This window comes from Dermacentor silvarum, chromosome 1 (genome assembly GCF_013339745.2).
Source record: "Dermacentor silvarum isolate Dsil-2018 chromosome 1, BIME_Dsil_1.4, whole genome shotgun sequence".
NCBI lineage: Eukaryota > Metazoa > Arthropoda > Arachnida > Ixodida > Ixodidae > Dermacentor > Dermacentor silvarum.
This window is the reverse complement of record NC_051154.1, coordinates 81,508,570-81,530,577: the sequence shown is the minus strand read 5'-3', so window position 1 is coordinate 81,530,577 and position 22,008 is coordinate 81,508,570. Positions and strand designations below refer to the sequence as shown.

General features: G+C 45.1%; 1 protein-coding gene across 1 annotated transcript; it reads left to right on the top strand.

Annotated features, from left to right (window-relative positions):
* LOC119448396 (uncharacterized) lies at positions 1 to 22,008 on the top strand. The gene is made up of 9 exons (XM_037711738.2): positions 1 to 286; positions 1,461 to 1,584; positions 2,762 to 2,904; positions 6,251 to 6,437; positions 9,032 to 9,210; positions 11,610 to 11,739; positions 14,830 to 14,966; positions 17,879 to 18,075; positions 21,456 to 22,008. Exons 1-9 carry the CDS (start codon positions 82 to 84, stop codon positions 21,810 to 21,812), a joined length of 1,659 nt encoding a protein of 552 aa, XP_037567666.2. The 5' UTR covers positions 1 to 81; the 3' UTR covers positions 21,813 to 22,008.

The window sequence follows — 22,008 nt, the reverse complement described above, 5'->3', positions numbered from 1 at the left end:
ACCGCGCGTGAGAGCCAGCTCGTGCCGTGGAATCCCCGGGCCGCAGTTGTTAGCGACCCAGCTGCTGCTCCTACTTGCACCATGCTAGCTGGTCTCCGCCGCAGCGGGCTCGTCCTGCTGCTTCTTGTGAGTCTAGCTGCCGGCCGCAGGGTCGCCCGCGCCGAGAGTGACGACGATGACGAGGAGGAACAGCCGTGGATGAGCGAGCCCGGCGAGATTCGCCGTCACCGTGACCCCAAGCCGGCGCCGGAGACCAGTGGTCCCTCGGGCTACAGCTACGATGATCGTAAGTACCTAGGCCCATTTTCAGTACGGCCAGCACCCCTACCAGCCTATCGTGGCCATCGTAGTCGTGTACGCGAAGTCTACGCCCTGCGTGCGGTACGGCTGACCACCAATGACCGTGCCCCCTCCTCAATTAACCCCCCCCCCCCCCCCCCCTTTCAAAAAAAAAAAAAAAAGAGCGATCCACAGCGCAATGTCTGGTGTTAATACTATCATGCGCTGTAGAGCCCATACTCTGTTGAGCCATAGGCCGAATACTTTCTTGAGGGTCATACATGAGTTTTCTTTGTTGCAGCAATTTTCTTGCGCCTGATGTATATTCTAGTTCATATTGCCCACCGCGGCGGCTCAGTGGCTCTGGCGTTGTGCTGATAAGCACGAGGTCGCGGGTTCTAATCCATGCCGCGGTGGCTGTTTTCGATAGGGATAAATGCAAAAACGCTAGTGTACTCAAATTTAGGGGCACGTTAAAGAGCCCTAGGTGGCCAAATTAACTCCGAGCCCTCCAATACAGCGTCCCTCATGGCCAAATGTGCAGTTTTCAAGGGCGTTAAACCCCATAATTTAATTTACATCATGTAGAATCGCACAGGGGCTGGTAGAATGCTGTTCAGGCAGTTCCCAGGATACAGGACAAGCGATGCGCAGCCGCTCTGCGTCAGATGTGTGTGTTTTTTTTTTTTCGGAGATGGTTCGTTAGAATCGTGCAAATGTGCTTTCGTTAACATGCCAAAGTAAAATTAAATGTGTGCTTACTCAACTTGTGGTAAATATTTTCTGTTACGCAATTGCGAATGATGCAGATAGGTAGACAGAACTAACCCCGTTATAGTAACCACGTTAAGGCGCCCATTTTGATCGATTGATTCTGGGGTTTTACGTGCCAAAACCAGTTCTGATTATGAGGCACGCCGTAGTGGAGGGCTCCGAATTAATTTTGACCCCCTGGGGTTCTTTAACGTGCACTACAACGCAAGGGCGTTTTTGCATTTCGCCTCCATCGAAATGCGGCCGCCGCGGCCGGGATTCGATCCCGCGATCTCGTGCTCAGCAGCGCAACGCCTTAGCTGACTGAGCCACCGCGGCGGGTGAAGGCGCCCGTCGCCCACTCTTGACTAGCCCAACAAGAAGTACTCCTAACTCTGACTGACGCTTTCTCTATGCACTCACTGCAGAAGATCAAACAGCACCCAGGGCCGAATGCGAGGTGGACAGCTTCCGGAGGGGGCAGTCCGAGTGCGACCGCATCTTGCGAATGAATCTGCCTCACCACTACGGCAGTCACGATTACGTTTGCTAGTGAGTTCTGCCATGTTGGCTCGCTCATTCGCTCATTTTCCTAGGGCTCGGACGTCGAGGACGAGGGCGACTTGAGACATGATCATTCGTTCACGACAGTAAAAAATATGCGCACGAAAAAAAAAATGATTGACTGTATAATTTTCACGCACGCCTCGCTTATAAGGCTATAGGCAAATGCCAGCGGACATAGCATGTGCGTCGAGGTGCTTAATCATGTCGGACCATTGTCCACGAATGAAGGTTTGGATATTTTTTGCCTTTACAAGTTCACTTCCACCGCGTTTGCTTACGTATTTGTTCTGTCGCGAGAAAGAAGTCATAACACTTCCTTATTGGCCCTTCGACGTCAGGCGTGTAAGTCGCAGCAAATCGTCTTAGCCCTATATCGAAGGGCTCTTCGCTGCGCATAGAAAAGGTAGTACAAACACAAAAGTTTAAAAAGAAAATCAAGCTCTGGAAATTAGCGATAACGCATGCTCGCGTGTATTGTTTATTGCAGTAATAGCACTAGTAATGAATAGTGCAATGTAATGAGAAACAAAACCAGTTTCAGCTAAGCGATAGCTCTAGGCCTCGCCTTTTACTAGTCAGATATATGTAAAACGAAGAAATATACTACGATTTCGGGAAGCGCTGAATAGATTTGCGTGCTGTTACATTTAAAAAAAAACTAAGCAGATTTCGCAGATCATTAATATATATCGTTGATAATATAAAGACGACGATTTCGCATTACCCCTTAGCTGTATTGTTACCTCAGTAATCTGTTTTTGAAACGTCACATGCCCAAATACCGGTGTATATTGTTTAAAGTCAAACGTAACACGTGAAATGTGTCCCCTTTAAATTCCGTACAGTTTGCAGGATTGCGATATCAATTTTGAAAGCTCCAAAACTCCGCAACGATCGTGACGGGGGTCTCATAGTCGTAAACTTCGCGTTCGCAGCACTATAATAGGATGCTTTCTTTAAATCAAACATCATTGAAACTGGTTGAGTGTCTACCAGCTGAAAAACTTTCTAAGCGTTACGTTTTACAAATCCCTCTTAACGCACGCAATAATCTAGTGCTCAGGAATCGCGAGCAACGAAGTCGTGCACATTTAGAGCGACCAATAGTCACGGTGGTGAGTTATGTTTTTTTTTTTTTTTTTTTAACTTCTCTCTTCTTTAGCGCCCTCCGCAAGTACAAGATGTGCGTCGCCAGTGTGATGATCCAGTCGAGCTGCTACGAAAGGACATTCATATCTCAAGAGCTCCACAAGATTCGTGGCATCATACAGGGCTACAGTGTTGACTGCTATAACATAACTAAAGGTACGACTGCTGCCTTACATGTCATCGTCTCAGTCCCGTCGCACTTTCCATGAATGCAAATGATCTCGCCAAGTTCGCCGTTTTGTAGGCTGCTGTAAATACGAGTAATTTAGATACCTCACATGGTGGACGCATCCATTGCCCCACGGAGAAAGGGTTTGGTAGAATGGGCCACGACACGGCACCGGCTTCATGCACCAGACAGCCAACAGCGTCGACCAGGGACATGATTTAAAGGAGCTTTTGGTTTGTTACTTCTGTTTTATTATTATTATTATTATTATTATTATTATTATTATTATTATTATTATTATTATTATTATTATTATTATTATTATTATTATTACGCGCCTTTGTAGACAATTTTCACTGGCAACAGTTCTTACGAGCGATTCTAGCATACGAAAGGTGGTGCAAATTTCGATGCAGAATTTTTTACTACAAATCCAGCTCATCCTTTGTGCGCCAGGTCAAAAGAAAAGAAGCTGCACCTGCAGCAGGTTGTTCCCGTTGGCCCTTATTGTTGCGAGTTCGGCACTCTAAAATGAACGATTGTGTAAAACTCGCGAAATCAGAGTAAGTGATCCAAGTCTGTGGGGTCATTCACGTTCGTTTCGTGCTACATTTTCCTACACAATTTTGGCTACTTTTTGGCAAGCGGGGCTACTACTTCCAATAAAGACGAGGACGGCACTGAATGTGCTATGACCCATTGATCATTAAAACCAAACGAAGACTGAAGAGTACGCTAATGGTACCTACCTAGTCGGTTCCGACTGAAAGCCGGGGAAATGCATGCCACATGCAACCGAAGCCGAATTCGTTACAACTGCGCTTACAGGGCCTAAAAAGCATAAAATAGCTGATCGAGTGACGGGCCATCCGACACGTCTACAGAACCCGGCACATCGCTTATGTTCTCGCCGGCCGAGTTTTGCTCGTACAGTGTCACGTGACTAAAGCGCAGCATGCCCAACCCCGTTCAGTAAACAAAAAGTTTGTCCCTTGTCCAGCTGGTTCCGGTTTTGAGCACTCAGAAGTAAGCAAGGTTGCAGACATTTGTGTCGGTAGAAATCGCCAGCTGTTCCCTTTAATCCTTTAATCCGCTCTTTGTAAGGGCTGTGTAAAGCGTCAGTCCTGCTAACAGCGATGCACTATGTTCAGGTGAAGAAAGTGATCTCTGGAGGGCTATGTGGCCCGCATTGGCAGAAACCGGCCTTCTGCTTGACCTTATTTATGACCACAAGTTTAAGAAGGGATGACAGAATAAAAAAAAACATAAAAATCAGAGTGAAACAGTCACACTCCGCAAACAAAACTACATTCGTGTTACAATTCAACGAATAGATTGTCAATTAGCTTGTTGCACTCACGTATTAAGGAAAGAATAAAAACTCATCTGAGCCCGCATTTACAAGAAGCCTGATGCTAGAATTGTTCGTAAGGGAATATTTCAGCCCATCCTGATGCTGTACATATTAGCGAAGGCGACCGTTCAGTAGCAAAAAGGACGAACGAAAAGCGTTGCTACATTCGGACTTTGTTCTGGCGAATACTGCATATTGGCAGTAAATGTGGGTGAAGTTGTCTGATTTCATTTGCTGTACTCGTTGACAGTTATAAGGAAAGATCTGATGAGAAGACAGTCATTAGGCCCTTCCTCGTACTTGTCGCTGGCAAACGTTTCGTAATTGTAGTCTAAATATTGTAGACTTGTATCTAAATATTTTTCTGCGTTGTTAAAGCTACTGCTACTGCTTCTCATTACTTTCGTGCCCGAGTCCAACACCAAATATTTAACAAAATCGAACGTGTCTGTTTTACAATAAATTCATTGAATAGCTTAAATGTTACAGTATGGTAATACTATGTACGCACGTTCAAGTTTAGGCCTAAATAATGAACAGGCAAAACGTTTGATGCTACAAGGAATATGAGATGCACAATTTCTGAAAGAAAGATGTGTAAGAAGTATATGTGTAACAGAGAGCCGTCTTTTTTTTTTCTAGTCATGGGCAGATCTATTTTTTCAGCATTAATAAAAATGCCCTACTGGTCGCACTATATCAGACGTAAATAAGACGTTAATCAGGCAGTGTGATTTTAGTGTCATCACTTTCGTACAAGTTTTATCCCTAAACAACATGATATCTTTGGCGAACTCTAAAAAAAAGCTGTAAATACATCAAATAAAGTACGTGGGGCCCAGTACATTAGCTTGTGGGACTTTAGCAGTCATTTTCAAGTATAGCCAGAGCCAGTTCTTGTTGCCCACGATGCTGAACACCATGTACAATTAAAAATATTTTATTAATATTCATTTAAGTGACCTGAGAAGTATATTTGTGAATAAGAGGCCACTGCAGCGAAGTCATTTCAGCCTCTGATACACATTTGTGTGGAACCGTGAACTCTTGGAGGTACTGTACTGTTGGAGCTACTCTATTATTCGTGTTGCATTATGACTATCTGTTGGTATTTCATGTCTTACTTGAAATTGTCCTTAATTTAAGCACTCGGTTATTTTCTAGGACCTGCTGGATGAAAAGTTGGTTGTAGCACTGCATTTTACAGACAGTCGTAATGTATTGTAGTGTTCACCAAACCTTCGTTTTGCTGCTCAGTGGTGTGGTGGAAAGGTTACCGCAAGCTGTCTTAAACACCTTTTTTGCTTGGCAACCGCAACACTGCTTTGTAGCCATTTTCTGCAAATAAACTTAAATTCAAATTGTCAGCCCACTTATATTTCCTGATTATTAGCTACTATGATACTCATTTAGTTCATAGTAGTTCATTTGATACTCGTGTGCAATCCCGTTTATCACAAATGTGTAGAGTGCAGTTACGCTAAAGGGATAGTTACAGCTCCAGCACATCATAAACAGCGCACAGGAACAAGCAGCGTTACTACGCGCACGACGTTTTGTATGACCCCGACTGGCAATGCACTGAAAATTGCAGAACGCGTGATAATGGGTACTTCCAATTAAAGATAAGATAAATGATATGTGGAAGTTATGCTCTAGTCGGGCACATTCACCAATTCCGCGGGCTCTTCCTTGACGATGTTGTGTGCATTTTTTTGCGCATTTTGACATCAACACTCGTAGACTATAAGCTGCACTGATGTGGACCTCAGCGATGTTGGACGTCAGTATACTACATTGGTGCACAGTGTAACACGTTCTGATAAAACCGGAAGCTTGCGCTACGTCGCTTGACCTGGGGTATTGTGCGCGAATTTCTAAGTACTTGGCAACGTATTTGCACGAAGGTTTCATTTATTTTAGCACTGGTCGCACGACGGGCGTCAAACGTCTGAAACGCGTTCACGTTCTCGGTGCAGAAACCAACAGGCGAGGCTTGAAAGTCCGGCGCCTCCGCTTCCGCATGGCAAAGGTGAAGCTTTCAGCGGAGTGTAGCCCGGCAACAGCATGGGCCGTGGAGCTCACCTGCACAAAGGACTTCGAGTCTGACATGAAGGCCCTCGGTCAATTGAACGAGCCGTCCAAGGCAATCAAAAAGTCTTGCAGGTAAAGAATTTGTTTGCGAAGTGCAAACTAAGTCGACCGCGTCTGTCGTTACGTGCCGTACAAACACAATGACGCCTAACGACATAGGTGCGAATTTGTCCCCTTTTCCATCAGTGTGTGTGTGCATGTGTGTGTGTGTGTGTGCGTGTGCGTGTGCGTGTGCGTGTGTGCGCGTGCGCGTGTGTGTGTGTGTGTGTGTGTGTGTGTGTGTGTGTGTGTGTGTGTGTGTGTGTGTGTGTGTGTGTGTGTGTGTGTGTGTGTGTGTGTGTGTGTGTGTGTGTGTGTGTGTGTGTGTGTGTGTGTGTGTGTGCGTGCGCGCGTGCGTGCGTTCGTGCTTGAGAGAGGCCACACACACACGAAAATGCAATCAGACTAAGCGGCCATACAAAAATGCCATACCGTACGGCGGCTGAACGATGTATGTTAGTGCTCAGCTTTTTACCACGCGCTTCTTGCTGAATAAACTAAAACAACTAACTACTGCCACAACATGTTGCTGTGGCCGTCATTGTCGCGGCGCTGCTGTATGTCTGACAAGTTTAAATGTCCAAGAGAAAATTTTGGCGACTGCATTTGCTTTATTTTTTTGCATTAATGCCTTACCGGGTGCCTTTCTCGCTTAGTTACGTAAAGCTTGCGAAGAGATACCCAGACAACCTCCGCCTCACGACCCTTGTTCCTAAGCCAGTTCGTACGCTATATAGAATGATTTGCAAGAACAGCCGCCGGCCAATGTTCGTGAGAGCGAATATATTAGCGAAGCTGGCCGGCAAATAGGACACTTCTTACGAACTAAGTAGTGTCAGAAACGAAGACGCTAGCCATTCGTAATGTTCGACATAGCAAAGGTGGCCGTCCAATAGAATAGAGCATGCACTGATGAACTGAAACCTTTGTGAATTCGTCCGCAGATCCTTTGGTCAACGCTGACAGGCAGATTGCCGAGTTTGGCTATCTGAGGAGAAATTTACTAAACTTTCGTTCGTAAAATTGCTTGTAGGTAGCCAGCCACATTGCTAACAATATGCTCGCTTTCACAATTGGCCGGAACAGTTCTTACTATAGCCACTCTAGCGTAGGGTGTTGTGAATACGGCCTGCGAAGTTTCATAACTTGTCAGTCCCCTGCCTACCAAATAGCTAACTATAACAGAGACACTCGTGAGGTTTCGCCGAATATTGCATACAAACTTTTCACTCAACGAATCGTACATTGCACTTGAATGCCCTAAAGATACGGTGACTTTGCTTTAGCGAAACTTAACGTCTTTGTCCCGCTCCAAAAACAGCGGTCAAATATACTCCTCTGTATCGGCCAAGTAAATTGCATTCTAAACCACTTGTATTCCAGTTTCTTCCTTCCAGACCTTTGTCTATGGCTTGTGCGGTATACAGTACCGTTATTTTTAAAAGCGGCCAATTTGCACGGCGACAGGCAGGTGCATATTACAATTGAAACATCAGCCGCGTTTGCATTAATGCGACAGTAGCATGTCGCATTTCTTAGCGCATCAAAGTTATGCTATGCAACAGCGTTTACACGTGTCGCTCCCCCTTTCGTCAGAAACAAGGCGGGACCTGTTTCCGGCGTGTGTGTTTCGCCGGTGAGTCGAGGAGAGCGTGCGCTGTCAGCTGTCTCAGTTTTCCTCACTCCCTCTATGCGACACGCCAGCTTTTACATGCAGCGCGTGACTCGACTCACCTGCCTCAATCTATCCTCTCCAGGCACATTAATGCGATTCGCCTTCCTATAGCACATTACCGCCGTATACATGGATGCGAGGCTTTAGAAATTCGACGCGACGCCCCACTTGTCGCATTCATGCAAATGCCGCTGTAGGAAACCGGAGTCCTGTATAATATACCAGAGCCATAAAAAGCACATCTTCATTTCGTCGGCGCATTGGGTAGTATTGGAATACGTTGACTAGTAATATATATATATATATATATATATATATATATATATATATGACCCCGCTAACCACATTGCAAAGTGCATGTTGTTGAGGAGCACACTCGACACACATCATGCCTTTTCGAGGAGCGAAGTGCCACTGATGGTGGTACAGAGCAGACCATCGTCAGTGGCACTTCGAAAAAGAAAGCCAGACTGCTTTCTTTGAGTAATTACGTCAGACGGAGTATGTCGATATATGAGAATTCGGCTATTGCATTCTACTTGCAGTCACAAGGTCACCACGTCGTATATTAATTATAAAGAAACTTCATTTGTGTCCTGCATATATCAGGCAATGAAAGGTCTATAGGCAACACACCAGATCTATAAGACAATCCTACAGCGCAACAAATGCCAGCCTGTGTACGTGCATGGGTGTTCATCAGAAATGCATGTGTTTGGTTCAGCGTTACGTAACTTAACGCGTAAATTAAAACCAACTGATTTCAACGTACAGAATACCAGCAAAGGAGCATCCTGCCGTGAATGAGCATTTTCTTTCATTATGCGGACAAAATTAGAACTTGCCCAGCGCTACGCCTATTAATAGCACGGCCATGTATTCTTAAACTTCTTTTGCTCTACAGTTTAAAATTCTTTTGCTCTACAGTTTTCGATTGTTCCTGCCTTTTCAGAACCATTCTTCGCTACTACCACTGTTTGACACCTGTCACCGAATCGGCTAGTTGCCAAAAAAATCCTGAATTCATCAAACATCTGGAGTATTTCCCAAAAGCCATCACCGCCCGGTACAAGGAAGTGTGCCTCAAGGAGCTTGACATCAGTCCATCTCTCTTCAAGGAAAAAGTGAACAGTAAGAAAGTCTGAATACGAACGCTGATATTTGAGTCAATGCCACCATTCGCGATAAAACGACGCCTACGCCCTATAAGGACAGCCGAGTCGAGAGAATAACCACCTCTCTAAACGCATTTGGTGACCTGTTTCTATTCTTTTAAAACACTAGTGCGGACGAGCTTTGGTTCTCCGCCTTAGCCCACAGCTTTAAGGCACATGAAAATTTATTTTGGCAGTATTGCAGTATATCATTGCTGCATGTAATTTAAGAACGGAACAAAAGCGCGTAGTCCATCCAATAATCGCATGCGAGACATACTTTTCCTGAAGCAGTAAAAGTCTACACGATTTTAAAAAAGCAGAAAAAAAAAGAAAAACCACGCCTCTACGAGAGACAAACCAATCATTTTCTGCAACCGTTCTTTCGACATCAGTTTCCCTCCTTTCTTTCTTTGTACTGGGTTCTCAAGGACAATGCAACACGTCGAGAGATAAATAATCCAATTCTTTATAGTACCCAAACCCTTGTGTGCCATAAAATTCATGTAATATCACGCTTTGTTCCATATTATGGCACTTCAATTTTTTTGTATATTTTATTCTGGTAGTAAAGATTTCAGCTGTAAGTGTCGTTTGGATTACATGACCAAAAAATTTGCGTAGATTGCACTGGAGGCGCAATGCTAAAGAGACAGCGGAGCTGATGGGCACCTAGCTAGTCCTAGCTTTTGGGCTAGGCAACTACCAAGTCATCCCCACCTATTTCCGGAATTTATTGATTATTGATTTATTATCGATTAGCTATTGATTGGCTATCGATTAGCTATCGCAAGGTATTGGCCACGTATTTGGGCTAGGCTAAGCACTACCAAGTTATCCCCAGCATTTTCTGGAATTTCTTGATTATTGATCGATTATCGATTAGCTATTGATTGGCTATTGACTATCGCAAGGTATTGGCTACGTATTTGGGCTAGGCTAAGCACTATATATCATCACTAGCATTTTCCAGAATTTATTGATTATTGATCGATTATCGATTAGCTATTTATTGGCTATCGGTGACTAAGATAAAGTAGTCCCAACCATGAGTAGCTAGACTTATCCAGGCTCAGCTTCACTAGTTCACAGGGGTATGTGCCATTGCGGTTCGACCCTCTCTGCACTACCGCCAGGATCGGCCCACATTTTTTGTCTGTCCGTGACGGACGCACTAACGGCCGGCTTAAACAGCTCCGCTGTTAAAACCAAGTGCGTTCTAGCGTTACGTTGAGACATTTTTTCCCCCATTTATATCGCGACCTCAATTATCTTCCGGTTTGTACTACATGAGACTTCATGGTATTTCTGTTTAGACCGGGCCAGTGGGATAATATATAACCCATAACACTTCCTCTCACGCCATTCAGCGTATTTTACCGGCCGCGGCAACCGAAATTTGGTGCACAAGCCCTGCAAAAAATAATAATGATTTTAAATAAAGGGGCACTTAGTTATCCCTGCGTGGATGAATGCGAAAGCATTGCTACCACCGTGCGATGCCTATGCTCTTTCAGTCGTCTTAATTTAACTTCGCCTTAAGATCAAAGGGCGTGGGTTCGACTCCCACCAAAGGTCGTGGGTTCTAGGGCCCTAATTAACTCTCCTTTAATTAACTGTGGCTTGATTAACACCGAAGATCGTGGGTTCGACTCCCACCAAAAGTCGAAGGTTGGAGTGCCTTAATTACTCTATCTTAATCAACTAGCACCTCATCAACACATTTCCATTAATGAACTTTCTACGTCATCAGCTGCCTCGATTGGCTCACTTGGCCTTTTGGACCATCGTGGTCACACCAATGCCGACAACGCCGGATTTGCCGCTTCATGAGCCACATAATTAACTACTATAAAAGAACCTGCTCGTGAATGTAGATTTAGGTCCATGTTAAAGAACCCCAGGTGGTCAAAATTAATGCGGAGTTCCTCACTACAGCACGCTACCCCCCCCCCCCCCCTAAGAAAAAAAGAAACAAAGAAAAAACATTGAACAGCTTACCTTAGGGCCTATAAACAAATACGCGAAACTTTCATCATTATAAACACTTGGCAAGGGCTATATGACTCAAACTGGGATCTCTTTCATTTTTAATATGTAATTTATTGTAGCGGTAATTGTGACCATTCAATAATTAAATACATTGAGATAACTTATGAAGTGAATGCACCTTCGAGCAACGCAAGTTTGATTATGTGACAAAGTAGCGGCCAGCCACACTAACCGAACACTAAACGCGGTATGTTTTTTAACGTATGATCTAAATTGCATTATAATCTTGCGGTGCGCTGTCGAAAGGATGGGAGATCGCATTTAACAAAAATCATGCAATTGCCGTGGTCGACTTGCTTTAAAAAATGCTATTTTAATCAACAGCATCAATGGCGGCCGTGCTTGCGAGTCAGGACAACTGCAAAGAGGAACAGGCATCTCGAGAATTCCTGGCATGCGCCTTGGTGTTCAACGAAGTCGTAGCACACACACAGGATCAGTTCCGACAGTGCGAGTAAGTTACTGTTCCATATCATCCTGTGCACTCGGACGCCGAGACGGTGCGGAATTTGCATTTTCGCATGCTAGATAAGTGCTGCGAACAAAACCACACCCGCCGTGGTTGCTTCGGGGCTAAGGTGTTGGGCTGCTAAGCACGAAGTCGCGGGATCCCGAACAAATGACGGCGTTTGAAAATTAGCGTCCAATGAAAACTCTTGCGATATCTACCGCTCAACCTAAATCGAAGTACAGGAAAACACCCGTGTACTTCAATTTAGGTGCACGTTAAAGGACCGCAGAAGGTCAAAATTGTTCCGGAATCCCCCACTACGGCGTACCTCATAATGAGATCGTACTTTTGGCACGTAAAACCACAAAATGTAAAGAAAAAAAAAACATTGCCGCGTGGTGGCGCTGCGGTCACCAACATTATAAGCAAAATTAGTTTTGAAGAAAGGCTCAGGAACATGGATGAAAAGAAATGGGTGGCCCTTTGCGATTAGTCGATCACCTTCGCTAATAATACGCCCAGCATCAGGATTTCCTGGAATTTCCTCTTACGAACAATTCTAGCGTAAGAGCATTTTGTGAATATTGGCCAGAGTATATTCTAAAATAAAAATATTACAACAGAGCATAATGTAAAAATGGGGCCGAACTCACAAAGCTTTTCATTCCTAAGCGCGTTTTGCCATTGTCGCATTTGCCATCGTCGCAAACTACTTTGTTAATAATATAGAATACTTGAATCTTGCTCTTACGAAAAAGTCTAGCTTAAGAGCCTTTTTGTGAATACGAGCACAGAACCTGCAGGCCTAACGAACCTCTTAAATGGCGAGTACGCGTTAACATCTCTCGGGTCACATCCCGAGCCTCCACTGAGTTCCTTAGGCGAGCAAATGTTTTCGGCTTAGAGAGCAGATACCTGAATGCTTTATTGTCAGCATACTTGTGTTCTATAGACCGCTTATCAAGAAAACCTCAAGAAATTGTTGCTGAGCTTAATATTTCAAAATAACCTTTATAAGGTCAAATTGAGCAAAAAAAAGTGGGAAATACTTTCGCAATGAGTGACGAGAATCAGTACGGAACTCTTCTTAGTTTCGTTTCAATACAGTTGGATTACCAGGAGACAGTCTTTACATATATACAGGGTGTTGAACCTGTCATGCACCGAGTTTTTAAAAGTAATACGGTAATTTGTCTTTTTTAGTCTCTAATATTTAATACTTTATGTAAAATTAATTTTATATTTTTCATTGTTCTTCCAATTGCCGAGATGTCAATTAGGTGGTTGTGGAGAATCACGAGACGCTTTAAAATGAGCTGTTTCCAGCAACATAGACATCACGTGTTTGCTTTTAATAAAGCAAATAAAGAAATCGCCCAAAATATTAAAAATACCATATGATTGCGCACCCGTGCGCACTAAAGCCCCTGGATCTATCTAAAAGTTGTGACAAATGCCCGCAGCAGCTCCTGTTTTGTGCCAAAAAAAAAAAAAAAAATTGTGTGAGCCTTAGCTACGAGGCCGCGTTACATTAAGCGGCTGTGTTACATTACAGGCGGTAAATCCAGGAGTTCGGTATCTCTTTTAACGCCATTCGCTTCTTTACCTTTTGCGTGAACAAGTGGAGAAGAACCCAGAAACTGCGAAAGCAGTTATCGTCGTATCAAAGCCATATAATATCAAAGGGAACGTTATGGCGCAAACGTGTGCGCCGTTTGAGGACGGAGAACGATGCGCGCGAGGCGCGTGTCATCTGCTAGCTGCTCCTGGCCTAAACCAGGGGGCGCACTGAAGGAATCTGAATCGCATAGCTCGGTGGCCAGATCACTCTTTCGCTACTTTTCGAAAATCCAGGGACTTTAGGGCGCACGGGATTGCGTGTAGCGTCAAACAGTCTCAGTAGGAAAGCAAGTTCAGTACTGGGCCGGGTACGCAGTCACATGGTATTTTTTAAATATTTTGCGTGCTTTCCCTATTTTCAGGTAAAAATTAACGCGCAATGTTTATCTTGCTGGAAACATCTGATTTTGAAGTATCTAAAGATTCTCTACAGCTGTTTAATTGACATCTAGACGGCAATTAGAACGAATTAAAGGTTTGATAACTTAACATGTTACTAGCACTTTCTTAACAAGAATATTAATAAGATACGCCTGGTCGTATTCCAGTAGCATAATACATCTTTCTTTTTTGTTTTACTCCGTGTTTGATAGTTGTTACACTCTGTATAAGTAAGAAAAAAAGGAACCGGGGCCCATGTTCACACAGCGTCCGCACTCATGTTCAGAAAAAGTCATAGCTTCGCCCGAAAGGCAAATCATTGATTGCGATAGCAAATTATAAGACAAGCAATACGAAGTGAGGTTTGTAGTTTCATCAGCTGCATAAGCTGCTGTAAACATATGCTTCCTAACTAAATTAATAAGCACGTTGTCACGCACGCACAAGCAAACACGATCACATCTCACTCGATGACCGCGGACACTCGCCGTCAGAATGCTGGCACGGTGAAGAGCGGCAGCAGCGGCGATTGAATTCCCCTAATCTGCTAGACATCTCCCCGCTCCCTCCCTTGTGCGCGTGAGAAGACAGCGCGCACCCTCCCCACCTTCCTCCCTTGCGAGCGCGAAAAGACGCCGCCGCATCAAGCCACCATCCTTCTCGGCTCACCCTCGCATGCCTTCCCTCGCACCTACAGCATACGACGTGTGGTCCCGATGTTATCGCACTTGGACTTATGCGGAACATCACGGCGACGACGGTGAAAATTCACTTGGCAGTATTCTATAATTGCTATCGCAATAAAAGCTCTTACGCTAGTTTTGTTCTTAAGAGAACATTCTATCCAATTGTTACGCTGGATCTATCAGCGGAGGCGGCTAAGTTCCCTGTTGTGTAAAGCGTTTCGTCATTGGCTGGCGTTCTGACGTCCACCACTCATGATTGCGATAGGCGCATTAACGAGACGCTCGGCCCTTTGATGGCCGACTGTGGACGGCACTTAATTAAGGTATAAGTTTTAAGAATAACACGGCCCAGCGTTAACGACTCATCATTGCACTCTGATCATTTTTTCCCCCTTTGTGCTTACAGAGCTTACCGAAACTTCATTCAGTGTTCGAGAACAATTGCCCAAACACTCAACTGTGGAGAAAGCTCTGAGTTCAGCCATCACGCCCAAAACGTGTTGGGTGTCCTTCTTCACGACTACCAGGATGGATGCAAGCACAGTAAGAACCACGCCTCAATTGAAACTTACGGGAGCGATGGAGCATGTTTCAAGTGGTACACGTAACGCATGTATGTAAGCGCGCCAATGCGGACCAACAAGGAAATTCTCGGCCAGGATTCAACGTTTCGTCGAAGGGGTTGGCCTTCGTGAGGCCCCTTGCCGATTACATCCATCATTCCGTGGCACCTTTGTCTTGCTGCACTTAAGCGCAGTGTCACCTCATTAGCTTTTACGCTGTGAAAATGTGCTCCTTGGAATATTCCGCCACGCTAGATCAATGGCTACGGCGTAGTGCTGCTGAGCACGAGGTCGTGAGTTCGATTCCTGGCCGCAGCCGCGGCATTTCAATCGGGGCGAAATGCAGAATAGTTAGTGTGTTTAATTTTAGTTGTACGTTAAAGAATCACGGTTGGTGAAAATTAATCCGGAGCCCACCACTGTGCATGCATCCCTCATATAACCAACTGTGCTATTTCGAGATACTAAACCCAAGAATTTAAATTAATCTTACCCCCAAGGTGGAGGCTAGCAGAACGTGAAAATCTGGGCCTACGATGGTACGATGAAACGTTGTGCGCCTCAACACTAAGGAATTATGCAGTAGGGTGAACTTTCTTGCTTTAAAGAGCAAGTCGTTTTCGTACTTTCATTTCATACTTCCAACTAAGCTTCAGCTGGTTTTTGTAGTGTTATTTCCTTGATAACAACCGCAATTGCTAGTGTATGTTGCGATCTTCAGGTGCGATTGACGCGCAACTAATCGCATTGCGTTCTTTTGCCTGTTCTTGAAGCTTTAAAGGGACCCTGAAACGATTTTGCGGTCAGCCGCGCGCGGTCAGTCAAAGGTGCGGTCAGCCGCACGGACAGCCATGCGCAGCCATGACCAAGCTAGCGCGGAAGGCGGAACCTCATTGGTAACATATTGGCGTCTCGATAACGTTTTACTGTCAGGAAAAAAAATTATCATGCGCAAATAAATACATGCTCACCAGCAGGTGCGAGTAGCGAGGGCCTGATCGATCGGCGGGCAGCCATCTTCTATTCCTTTCGGAACGGGGCAGTCTCTGGCTATTCAGAAAAAATTTCAGTTTTGTTCCGCATAATAATGCTTTTTTTTTTCGCGTACACGTCACTTTGACGCGGTGAGCTTTCGCGGTTTTGTGAGGTCGCGTGGCAGACAGGCGAAGTGGGCGTAGCCCAAAAACATTGGACCAATAGCAGAGGGCTAATGGTGAAAAGGCGGCGAATCGCGAATAATTATTTTTCTTTTTTGCGGTTTAATCATGCATAATCAGTGTGTAGAAGTTAGATCAGATGAGGAGCTATCACGGTTTTCGTGACGTCGCGTGACAGACAGGCGAAGTTGGGAGTGGCCCGTAAATGTTTTGACCAATCGTGGTGGACTGATTGCAGAATTGGAATAGAAAAGTTTGGAATAGCTTTACGTTATAGCGCACCTGTTCGTAGAAGCAGGTGTCAGCCAATCGTGGTGTTGGACATATCATGAGCGAAGGTGGTTGGGCAATGGCAAGCAACACTTACGAACGAAAAACTTTGTGAATTCGGCCCCAGTAATTTTTTTTAAAGGCCGGGAATCCACATTTTCATTATTACATGTATATCAATACTGCATAATTGAGTGGCTGATGAAAACGCGGAACGTTTCTTCAGAAACCTTCGCGGATTTGTGAACTGCAGCGATATACAATTTGCATGCCTCCAAGATGCATCTGCATACGATGAACTGCTAAGGGGATCGCTAAAGGACAGCCAGTGCAGCCTCCCACTTGTTATGGGTATCTGCTCTATAAACATTGCTTTTGTTGTTCACAATCAGCCTAGTGTAACACAGTGACGAAGAGTAGCCACTCAATCTACCAAATTCAATTTTCTTGGGCCACTGGCAGGTCGATCTAGAAAAATCTTCGCTGACAGATTAGTTGGAGCCTTTAATTCTGCTTTCTTGGGCAAAAATACCATCTTTCTTGGGTAAAATTCGCCGATGCAAATATGGAAATAGGGCGGGTTTTGTTAGTAATCAAACTACCTAATCTGTGCGCTATAGGAATGTCTCCCTCATATACAAGTTAAGCTCACAGGAAAACAAATCGCACACCCGACTTTCCCACTGTGTCCATGTTTCAGTTGAATTGTCAGAAATGTCGCTAGAAATAAAATTATCCTGTCTGAACAAGATTTTATTGTAGCGTTCTCTCTTCTAACTCCTTCTGATAGTACCAATTAGGCTTGTTTTCGATGAGGCAAACATTCACCGTTCTGCAGTGATTCATTCATATTAAGTCACAACCCTTGTGTATTCATAAATCTTCTGTTACATAACAGCGTTTCCTCGTTAGCCTGCCTTCGCCAATTGGCATTTGCCCCACCCGACAATGCTATGACATTTGAGAGTAGGAGTTCATACAATAAACTGCGAATATTTATGGCATCAATTCTCACTGTAAGCGTGCTGACACAATTTTCGCTTATTGAACTGTCCTTGTAAGCGAATAAATACGAATGCACAGCGCTTCTAACGTGAGGACATAAAATGGCCGCTTCGAGGCTGAAACACTTCTTGTTGCGTGTACAATAAGACAAACAATGGTCCGTAATTCTAGCACATTGTAACGACGGATACTATACCGCACTCGGAGACCGCCAAAGGCACCGGTTTTGTTATATTACTAAATAACGCATACTTAGAATTTGAATGGGCTTTTATAAACTTCCTATTTGTCAAATGACGCAATCACACCAGTGAATTAGCAGATGCCTTCCGCCAGGTGGCTCCAAATGGTTTCTAAATAAAAATTCTCGAAACACAAATAACGCGATTGTCGACGAACTTGTGCTAAAGCTACAACGTTGTTAGAACTGTGTGCAACATTTCCGCGACTCTCCTTGCAGACAAACGCAGCAGGGTCGGTGGAGAGAAAGCTGGCACCGCAGCAGACAACAATGGCGGCACGCGTAACGACGGCGGCCCGCACCTGTCCGAAAACAAACCGGATGCCAGACACGCCGAACCGACATCGCAACCGCCGCAACACGAAGGCGGCCCCACACGCCGCAGGTTCTTCAAGCACACAGATCAAGTTTTCAAAGTACCACACTTTCTTACTGGCGACTTATTGCCCGTCTGGCCGCACATTTACCGCATACTACAATTAAGGAGTGCAAACAAAGGGTTTTAGCCAAAGATTACAGCCATATGGTAAAAAAAGGTTAAACGGAGATTCTCTGCGCCCCACTAGAACACACGCGGCTTCTGTACTTTCAATTCTGGTGTGGGATATCAAATTAACGTATTTTTTGTACGGGCATCAGTAGCATTGCTTCCACCTAGCTATTAGATGGTGTTATATTAACGTGCGGTGCCTTAGGTTAAACACGAGCAGTTTGGGGGCACGTCACTTCAATAACTTGTTTAACGTACGAGAACGCAAACGCAAAGAAAACTCAAGTGAACGGGCCCCACCTGATGGTGGTTGATGTCGAAGCTGTTCAAGTAAAATAGCACACGTCGTGACGCTTCCATGGGAGTATTCAAATAGCCATAGACGGCCTAATAGACATGTAGTGATAGGAGTTCATTGAGGCGGGGTCTAGTTGATAGGGCATCATTCGGTTTACTGCGCTGGTATTCCGCTCAAAAGACAATCAAAAGGACTTAGTGCGTGACCTTTTCAGTGTTTTGCGCGAAATACCCGCACAGTCATCCGAATGAAGTGAGAGGAGAGCGGCCGTCATAAGACTCGTTCCAATTATGACGAATCAGGCAATGAAGACGGCTTCGCCAAGACAGCTTTGCGAAGACAACTCGCAGTCAACAACGATGCAACCTATAGACTTAGATGTCCATGCAAACTGGCAAACTGAACGGCGGCTGAACAATCGGCCTTGGAAGCACGATGACAAGATCGCCTGCGCTGGGGAAAATAGCTGTAGTTGCGCTTTCTGCCACGAAAATAAGCCCTGTTGTCTATTCCCGGTCACTAAACATTAAAATACAGCGATGTGTGTGTGTGTGTGTGTGTGTGTGTGTGTGTGTGTGTGTGGTGTGTGTGGGTGTGTGTGTGTGTGTGTGTGTGTGTGTGTGTGTGTGTGTGTGTGTGTGTGTGTGTGTGTGTGTGTGTTGTGTGTGTGTGTGTGTGTGTGTGTGTGTGTGTGTGTGTGTGTGTGTGTGTGTGTGTGTGTGTGTGTGTGTGTGTGTGTGTGTGTGTGTGTGTGTGTGTGTGTGTGTGTGTGTGTGTGTGTGTGTGTGTGTGTGTGTGTGTGTGTGTGTGTGTGTGTGTGTGTGTGTGTGTGGTGTGTGTGTGTGTGTGTGTGTGTGTGTGTGGTGTGTGTGTGTGTGTGTGTGTGTGTGTGTGTGTGTGTGTGTGTGTGTGTGTGTGTGTGTGTGTGTGTGTGTGTGTGTGTGTGTGTGTGTGTGTGTGTGTGTGTGTGTGTGTGTGTGTGTGTGTGTGTGTGTGTGTGTGTGTGTGTGTGTGTGTGTGTGTGTGTGTGTGTGTGTGTGTGTGTGTGTGTGTGTGTGTGTGTGTGTGTGTGTGTGTGTGTGTGTGTGTGTGTGTGTGTGGTGTGTGTGTGTGTGTGTGTGTGTTGTGTGTGTGTGTGTGGTGTGTGTGTGTGTGTGTGTGTGTGTGTGTGTGTGTGGTGTGTGTGTGTGTGTGTGTGTGTGTGTGTGTGTGTGTGTGTGTGTGTGTGTGTGTGTGTGTGTGTGTGTGTGTGTGTGTGTGTGTGTGTGTGTGTGTGTGTGTGTGTGTGTGTGTGTGGCGGAATAGAATCGAGCGAAAGGAATATTTGTGCTACAACCAGCCCAGAATCACGATTTCCTTGCATCTGCTCTTACGAACAGTTCTAGTGCAAGAACGTATTGTGAATACACGGGCCCAGGTGAGCTGATCTCACCATACGCAATCAGCGATAGCGAGAGCGCGGTCGTCCCGACAAGTCACGCAGAAGTGGGAGCCACGTATGCTTCCATGTTTTCAAATGCTACTTCTATTTGCCAACGCCACTAGCCAAAGTACGTGAACGCTGCGTACGTTAAACTGAAGTCACGTACGTTAACATGCTGACAGTGCACGTATGTTTCAGGGCCCCTATTCACAAAAAGAGCTCTTACGCGAGAACTGTCCTTAAGCACCGCTGCCTGCCAGTCGCGATGACAGACCGGACAATGGCCGTGTTAAGAACGAAAACCTTAACGAACTCGGCCCCAGAAACCCAATAAAGTACAGAGCACGTGCAGTGAAGAGTGCGCTATTTGTGTATGTGCTTAAGGCCTTTACGTTTGTTCACTTCTGGAAGTGTCTATTGCTCCACAGTGCACAGCCAAACTGATCACTGGAAAGACTGTACTTTAGCAGGGGTTTCGCGACAATAACTTAATCCTTTCACAGAAAGCTAGATGTCGCATACGGACAAGAGCAATCGGATATTGTTGGCAGTTGCGTTCGGGTATTTTACAAGACTCACATGATCTCACGTGAGATCGGCGGTATTCTGAAAATAAATAAATAAATAAATAAATAAATAAATAAATAAATAAATAAATAAATAAATAAATAAATAAATAAATAAATAAATAAATAAATAAATAAATATTGAATCAAACTAAACCACGACTTTGTTTACAGAAACTTCCTCTAGCTTAAGCTAAATGCATGAAATGTGTAACAGTGGTAGAACACGGAATCTCGCTGAAACCAACGTTTCGACCATGAAGCTTGTATTCGTCAGGGCTCCTTGACGAAAACAAGTTTCCTTGTCGAACATTCTTCAGCAACATTCCTTGTTGTACCACTGTTAATCGCTCGAAACCTCCATCTTCCTTTGAATTTCTCTTGTTTTGAGTGCATGGAATGTCGCACTTCCACCCTTAGCTTAACGTCGTAGACGTTCTGCGCCTGACGTGTAGATGGCGGCACAATGAGATCCATTCGCGATGGACTTCCTTGTAAATCTAAATAAAACGCTCTATGTCGATATTCAGTTCTGCGTTCAACTTGCCGGGTGAGAGAAGCATCGCAATGTATTTAGGCGCCCAATGGTGCTTGTTTTAGCCACCAGGCGACATATTAACAAAATAACGCTCACGATGAAACGGAATATAGCTTCCATTTTACTTCATCAATTCGCTATTTCGCCATTCAACTGCTCAACTTAGCATACCAATAGGCCATTACATTATTTGCACTCACCATAGAAGTACTAAATAGCTTTCAAAGAACGGCTTAAACACATAAACGTGTAATGTCAAGGTCTCTGGCGATCCTTCATCAAACGGTCGAAATAAAACTGACGTAACCACAACCGCATGTTTAAAAAACCAATACCACTTTAATGATCATTTTTTGTAGGTACACTCGGCATAACGGGCCCGTCAGCCGCATTTTGTGCATTTAGCTACGTTCACTCAGGACGGCGAGTGAGAGATAGCGGAAAAGAAGAGACGCTATTTTCTTTATTTTCCTCTCTTAAGGTGACCACCGAGAACCCGTTCTACCCTCCAATTCGCAAGATGCCACTTGAGCCGCGCATTCCTCAAGCCGAGGACTACCCGAGAAGCCACGACGACGACTCGTCGCAGTTGGAGAGAAAGCGGCCCGAGCCACGACGTGACTACGACGACCCTCCCAATCGCGAGAGCAGGCGCGGCAAGTTCGCCAGGAAAGGAGGCGCACATCACGGCGGCTACGAGGGCGGCGGTAGTGACGCCGGACAAGGTACCGTCCGCAAGGGCGGCTTCAAGGGATCCCGCGGAGAAGGCCGCCGCAATCGGCTCAACTGGGGTACCAAGAGGGACGACCAAGACAAGGGCAGACGGCTACCCAGCTGACCCCAACGATGGCTTCCTCGAGGACTCCGACGAGGGAGAAGGAATGAGCCGACGCAAGAAAAAGCTGCGCGAGCAGCGCTGAAAAACTTCCCTCCCACCTACTCACCCTTTTCTCTCTTTTCTCTACGTTCTTTCTCCTTTTTTCTGCGTCATGTAGTCTTGTACATCACTTCAGTTGACAGTGCATAAAAGTGCA